Source organism: Phasianus colchicus, chromosome 9 (assembly GCF_987193195.1).
Source record: "Phasianus colchicus chromosome 9, bPhaCol1.hap1.1, whole genome shotgun sequence".
Classification (NCBI taxonomy): Eukaryota; Metazoa; Chordata; class Aves; order Galliformes; family Phasianidae; genus Phasianus; species Phasianus colchicus.
The window spans coordinates 26,756,119-26,763,346 of record NC_143444.1 but is presented as its reverse complement, the minus strand read 5'-3'; the positions used below and the strand labels follow the sequence as shown (position 1 = coordinate 26,763,346).

Sequence of the window (7,228 nt, the reverse complement as noted above, 5' to 3'; positions counted from 1 at the left end):
GCAAGGAAGTTTCCTTCACATGGTTTTCCACCACTCCCCCCACACCCCTCTCATCAGCACAGGCACAACCCAACACAGCCCCATCCTCCAGTGGGAGAGAAAAGAGCTTTCCCCTCGCCAGCTGTGGGAGGGCAGGGGCTGCTGTTCTGTTCCAGCTGTCCTGTGCATCATTCCTGCAGTGCTGTAGCAGTTGTTTAATAGCAGTTACATCTCCTCCAAGAAAAAATGTTGCAGTAGGAATTACAGTGGGTGGGAGAAACAGGAATATAATGTAACTGATAGAGCAAAATGTCAAGGCCTTCACAGTGGTTATACAAGGTGTATGTCAGCCCAAATGCTTCAGAAGCATCAGTGGAAGGGCTCCAGCAGCCTGCCACTGCAGCCTGCATGCACTACCAGTCTAGCAGAGTTCAACAGAAGTCACTGTGCAGCCGAGACATTTCCTGTTTTGTTTAGTTGCTTATCTGCATCACCAACTCCGGTATCCCTGAGATAGGAACCTCTGTAACTGGAGGGGACAGGTGCTCCAAACGTTACGTACGTGACAACAGATGACTATCTTGGTATCAGATGTGAACTCTGCTAAGTCAAGGCCTGAACATTTTCTGTTTTTCTAACCCACTCAGTGTTTACTGGCAGCGAGTCGTTTCAGTAGTGGCTCATCGTAAACCCAGCATTCTCCATCTTCATGGAATAACTAGAGAAAAGAGAGTAACTAAGAATAAGCTTTTTATGCCTAAATTGCAAAAGGACAGTAAAATACTACAGGTTATGAGACATTAACACTCTTTGAAAAAAGCTCACCCTTGTTTCCCATGGAGTCTCATTCTCCTTTCTTGCTCTGGCTTCAGCTCTTTGTCTTTCTTCAAGTGCGTGCTTTGCAGCTGTAGCTGCATCAATGTCTCTTATTTTTAAGTTGTAGGTCACATCTTTCCATAAGCTGAAAACAGAAATTTGAATGGAAAGGAGACAGCTTTACAGAAGCACAGTGCTATGAGACTGCAGAAACATTACTGCGTATTAGTTATTATCACTGTTTGAATTGATCACTCATCCAAAGGACAGAAATACAATACGTATTAAACCACAACTGCATTGCCTTCTGCCAGAAACAGGGAGAGTGTAGCAAAGTTCTCTGGACCTCCCAGTGAGGATGTGACCAACAGCTACATCTCCTCTTCCCTGTTAAAGCCCCAAACTGCTCGTGCTTCTGTTCCTCCCTCAGTGAGGGCCAAGGCAGAGTGAGGGCCAAGGCAGAGTGCCTGGAGGCTGTAAGCAGTTAGGAGCACTTGCTCTGTCACACTGCATACTGCTCAGCTACACAAAGTAGAGCTGAATTGTCAGTTTAACTGAAGTTCTTACCAGCGAGACTCAAAGTCCTCTTGGTCCTCCAATTTCCTTACCTTCTTCTTAATTATAGGCATTTTCTTGGTATCTATAAAGACAGTATTCTCCTAGTGAGAGAGTAAAAAAAGAAAGACATCAGTTCTTTATCTGGACTTGTAATTTATATACCCTCACATTCCTGTGTACTGGTTGTTCACAACACCGGTTGTGTTCAAGACTTAAATCCTGAATTCAGCATTCCTGTAATCTTTTGAGCATCTTCCCACAAGTTCCCAACTGCTAATGTTTATTTCATATTTTCATACACACACACACAGAGTTTTTCTTTTAAAAAAAAAGTACTTTACCCCAGTTGAGTATTTTGCATACATGACACCATTCCATTCTCCTTCAACTGAGCAGAAGGGTTTCTTGTCATTAGGAGAACTAGGAAGAAAAAAAACCAGATATTTCCCAGTTTTATTACAGTAACTAAGAAGCCCAAAGTATCAAAACTTCATCTTAGATAATTCAGAGCTGAAGACTTAAATTCCTTTTGGGATACAGCTAAAAATACTTAAGAGCATGCCAAGCGAGAATGCAGGTTGATTTAGCTTGCTTTCCTCACAAATCCTCTGGCTGTAAATGGCATCCCGTGGCACATAATCATCACAACCCAAGCTGTTGGGTTCACAGTGTTGACTTTAAAAATCACAGTCAGCATTTAAGTAGAGAAAATCGAAATGAACTGAAGAAAGTTGCTTGCTTACAAGATTTCAGCTGTAATTCTGTGCTTCTTTCCTCCATAAAATGGTTTTGTGTGGAAGACAATGGAAGCATTATAGCCTGTCTTTGAGCAGCTAATACTGCATTCTCCACCAAGCTCTATCCATGGCACAGTGAGAATAGACCTGCAGTTATAAACATACGTATAGACATGTAGAGCCTTTTAAGTGATGAATGTAAAATGTGTTACAAGACAAGAAAAATGAAAATACCAAACAGCGTATTTACTTGCCTTCCATAACCATTAGGAAAGGTCAAAATATAGTGTTCATCATAATCCAGGCATGTGACACACCCTGTTAAAAAGATGAAAAAATTAAAAACATCCAGCAAATCCTTTATAAAGCTTCTCATAATGATCTCCTGAGATACTTATTAAAAAGAGACACCGTAAAAAGGAAAGGTGGAGAGCTTTATTTTTCACAGAGCCTGGGAATGCCTAGCTGCCAGACAAGGCAGGGAAAGCTGTGGTGTTTACAGGAAGAATTTGGCTCTAGAAGATCTTCAGTTTCTAGGTACATAAGTTCTAGTTTCATAAACTCAAACACCTATGTCCCATAGGATGACCTACAATATTTTCTGTCAAAGTTCTAGTTGCAGAATGTAGATTTTCATTCTATTATTAAATTTGCACATACCTTGCCCTATGTTATGAACTCCAATTGACATTCCTAAGAATTTTGACTTGGTCCATATGTGAGCATTGAACTGTATCCTCTTGTTAAAACACTCTGCATAAAATGCTGAAACTGAAGATAAAGATATTAAGATCAGCAAACAAGAATTTAATTAAGAAATTAATACTGCTTTCAAATTCCTGTGTCAGGAAATATCTAAAAGTGCCTAAGAATATGCAGCAACAGTTTGAATTTGTTTCTCTCTGTGAAAGATGTTTATAGAAAAAACTTTCTGCTTTTAGATTCAGAGCGAACATGTAAATCCAAGATTTAAACCAGATTTTTACTTGACTGTTGCCATTTTTGTTAGCAAATTTACTGTCAACTTACTTGGAGGATGGTGAGAGACCTGCTCCGCCACAAATGTTACGTTGCTTTTGCTGACCCATGGAACTGGTCCTTCTGAAACTGGCTCCTGTATGATAGGAAAGAGGATTTTCATCATTGACAGTGTTAACAAAACACCAGAAAGCAATAGGATGCTTCCATGTTTAAAGTAGGCTTCTAAAAACAAGATTTCAGTTGGGTTTTGTATATTTGTCAGTTTGCTAATTTAACATGGGGTAACTCATTCCTGAAACTACGATGCTTTGCAAGGAACATACAGTTTCTGCTCTCTGGGTTTTAAATGAAAAAGTATTTGGGGTGATGACCATGATACTGAAACAATAGTTAAAAAAACATGCATAAACTTGATTAAAAAGTAGTATTTAAATTCCCTTTCTTTTTTATTAGCTAATAACAGATAGGTGGCAGAGATCATTTCATTTTTGCTTCTCAGAAAGTCTGACACGTGTATTAGTAATGGTCAGATCGTATGTCTCACACAACCATGTAAGACCATTTGTCTCCTGTGGCAAATCACAAGTAGTAATTTGTCAGAAGCAATGGAAGGAAAATTACAGCACTGTCTTTATTCCACAAAAAAGAGATTTTAAACATGCATCTCAGAAACAAGAAAGACTTTGTATGATCTCACGCACTAGCAGATTATTTCAGACCTAGACATCCTTGACTGAAGCAGGCCTATTCCTTTGGAGTACAGAAAGAGTGGCCAGACACAGATATCCAACTAAAATATTGTGCAAGTTCAGAATCCAAATTTGAGAAGACTTTGTACCTTTCAAACTTCAGGAGAAGAATTTTAAGACAAGAACTAAACATACTGGACAAACTGTGCTGCTTTCCATGTTTTAAGTGATGGAAAGAAGCACATGTTCAAAATACACATCATTGGAGAACTGATAAAAATCAGAACTTTAAAAGAAAAATTAATAGAAAACTGTTCAGGAAATAAAAGAACATTTTCAACAAGTCAGATAGTTCTTACAAAAACCTGAAGGCTCTGATTTTGTTATGCACTGTATTTAAAACCTCTATCCAAAGAAAATGAAGAAGAGGAAGGCAGGAAAAAAAAAAAAATCAGTTAAGAAATTGCCACAATTGGTAAATTTTGCTCCTTGAACACAGCATATGCAACTTCAGTCAGTAAACTAATAAAGCTTTTGGAATTACACGCATGGGTTATAAGCACCAAAAAAACATACCACTAGAAAACTAACCGTATCATCTTCACCTTCAGTGCCTGGTAGTACCCAGTGGCATCGGAAGATCTCACCCAGAATGGGATTGTAAGGCTTTTTTGCAACTGACCCTTTTCTTCCCGCATGAAAAGCTGAGAGGTACCATTTAACGACTTGAACCATTCTTTCTTTTGGATCCTTCTGGTCACTAATGCTTCATAGTCCAAAACAGAGAAAAGAAGAAAAGGCAACACATCATATAAGTAGGTATCTCAAACGTGGGAAAGTTTTTGGATGGTTAATTACTTTACAGCTAAAGGTCTGACTAGATTACTATGACTGTTTTTCAAGTTCAGATCAGTACTTGAGCATTTTTCTTCAAAATTAGTATTTTATATTTGACAGCCCACAGGAGCCATAGACAGTGTAAGAACCAGTTAATGCTCTACTTTAAACACTGAATACCTGACAAACAAGTCCGGATGCGCGAAGAAATCAGCATACATTTCCAACAGTGATCTTCTTTCCAGGATGAATGTTGGAAGAACCACCTGAGCAACGAAAACGAGCTCTTACAGACAGATCAAAGTATTTTACAACCTGCACAAAATCATTCTACATATTAATTGTAAATGGCTTACAAACCACCCAAATCTTTGTGTGTCTGTGAGGAAATGTTGCTCTCAAACTTGCCAATGAATTCCCACTTTAAAAGGTCACAATCAGGAACGCTCCAACTCTTTAGATCTACATGTAGCAGTTGAAATAAGCAAGCAACTTACTCCAAGAAATCCCAGTTCAGCAAAGTGTTTCACTACAGGCTTAATACCTGCTTTTACTTGAGGCATACATCTTACTGGATGTTACCATACTCTGGAGTATCACAGATCTTGTTCTCTTCGAACTGATCCTTGAACTGCCTATAAATCTGGGGTAACAGGGATGCTGTACACATTAGCAACATTCCACCTGTCCTTCTGCTTCCAACAACAATTATTTTCCAACAGAAAACTGTCCAATCAGATTTTAGGAGTCACATATACTTATTCAGCATTCCTTTTTCTTCTCCCAGTAATGATTCTAATTAAAAAATAAAATGCCATAGCATGACTAGCCATTAAGTGTACAGTTAGATTATCACTTCAGTATTGAAGCAATTTATACAGAACCAGGGGCATTCCTCTCCCTCCCATGAACAGTTGGCAAGATTACCTTTGTTAGATCCATTCCTAATCTGACTTGTGACAAGAGATGCATGATAACACTCTTATGTTCTTCCACTGATTCTCCTTCTGCATCATCATCTCTATCATCAGGAGGATCGAAGAGATCTAAAAAGACCAAATTGCTTTTTTCTCTAAACCTTCAAAGACTCTCTGTATTTAACTAGTATATATATAAAAATAAAAGTTGTTTGAAAGGTCTTATTTGCCACAAATATCTTGTTGTATACATATACTGACATGGTTTACAGACAGATCAACAATTAAAAGTTCCTTACATAAAGTTCACACAGTCCACTTACCAGCATCGTTTGTCCCATTGGACATGGAAGAATTGAGTGACTCTGTGGTATCTGGACGTTTCAAACTACTCCCTGTGCTGCTGCGAGTCAGGACTGCAGCAGACCCTGAAGAACTAAAGAAGAAGAAGTTCTTGCAATTCACAATGAGAAAATTCAGAAATTATTATAATACTGTTATACATAGGCTTCAATTTTTTAAGGAGTTTGCATGCTATTTCACAGAAAACTTTGTAGCATCTCTTAAAATTATGTTTCTGGTTAAAGAAATAGAGTCTTTGGGAAAGGCAGGCAACTTAAGGGGTTTTTGTTTTCATTTTTATTATTTTATAAAATAATAATATCATTATTATTTTGTGACAAGATTTGACTATCTACACAACATATATGTATGAAATACATCCTAGCCTCGGATTAATTCTCTGAGCTGGTGGCTTCCCTATTTCAGTCTACTCTCTTGAGAGTCATGTCAATGTCAATTTCAGCTGGAATGGGAATGAAACTACATCCCTGACAGACAACCATGCTGGGGGATAAGGTGTTCTTATTCTGTTTCACAAAGAGTGAAAGACTTGCCTTTTCTTTGTTTATTTTAAGTCAATCTGTCTTGTTTGATTAAACGACCTCTGCCAGTAGAGCCATACACTTGAGATTTAAAAAACAACAACAACAACAAAACAACAACAAAAATAGAATCTGTATTCAGCACACACTGCATTCTTTCAGTAACTTACTCCATACATCGCTTTGGGGAAGAACTGCTTTGATAGAATTCATCAGCATCATAGAATTCATCCTCACTGCTTGAGTAAGAAAAATCTGGCACTGTGTTTGGAGACAGATTGACATGGCTTGGAGAAGTGAGGCTGCTGCTGGGTGCTGACTGCCCGCTTCCTGTGGAGTATTAAGAATTACGAATTTAATTTAAGAAGAACAATCATATAATAAACAAAAACAACAGAAAACTAAATCCACCAATTCTCTAGGACTGATTTCAATCAATCAATGAGGACTCAAGTAAACCCAGAAGCTAGGATAGCTTACAAAATTAGAAGCAAACATTAGTGAGGTTCATATTCAGCTTGGCTTAACAGATACCAAAAGAAATGTCACCCCCCCAAAAAAAAATTAAGAGCATAGAACAGTGAAGTATGAGGACATACTTTCTCCAAAGTTGTAGATTAAAAGCAAAACAGCGATACTGAAAACTTTTACAGATACACAGTATGGCTTATGTTGGAATGGACCTCTAGAAGTCATCTGGTCCAACTCCCACTTGAAGCACAAATAACTTTAAATTTAGAACACTTTGTTCAAATTCACATATAGTCAGATTTTAAATATCTCCCAAGATGAAGATTTCACAGTCTTTCTGCAGAATTTGACTGCTCTTA

At 38.0% G+C, this 7,228-nt stretch overlaps 1 protein-coding gene across 7 annotated transcripts in view; it reads right to left on the bottom strand.

The window, feature by feature from the left end:
• Positions 1-250: 250 nt before the first annotated feature.
• OSBPL9 (oxysterol binding protein like 9) overlaps positions 251-7,228 on the bottom strand; it is a 55,004-nt gene continuing 48,026 nt past the window's right edge. For all 7 annotated transcript variants that reach the window (XM_031602338.2, XM_031602350.2, XM_031602345.2 and 4 more), the window contains 13 exons: positions 6,569-6,728; positions 5,838-5,950; positions 5,525-5,643; positions 4,778-4,863; positions 4,352-4,526; positions 3,120-3,204; positions 2,751-2,861; positions 2,345-2,408; positions 2,097-2,237; positions 1,695-1,773; positions 1,363-1,454; positions 805-940; positions 251-697 (listed from right to left, as the gene is read on the bottom strand). In XM_031602338.2, the coding sequence (XP_031458198.1) occupies positions 623-697; positions 805-940; positions 1,363-1,454; positions 1,695-1,773; positions 2,097-2,237; positions 2,345-2,408; positions 2,751-2,861; positions 3,120-3,204; positions 4,352-4,526; positions 4,778-4,863; positions 5,525-5,643; positions 5,838-5,950; positions 6,569-6,728 (1,436 nt within the window). In that variant the 3' untranslated portion in view covers positions 251-622. The remainder of the gene's footprint in view (positions 698-804; positions 941-1,362; positions 1,455-1,694; positions 1,774-2,096; positions 2,238-2,344; positions 2,409-2,750; positions 2,862-3,119; positions 3,205-4,351; positions 4,527-4,777; positions 4,864-5,524; positions 5,644-5,837; positions 5,951-6,568; positions 6,729-7,228) is intronic.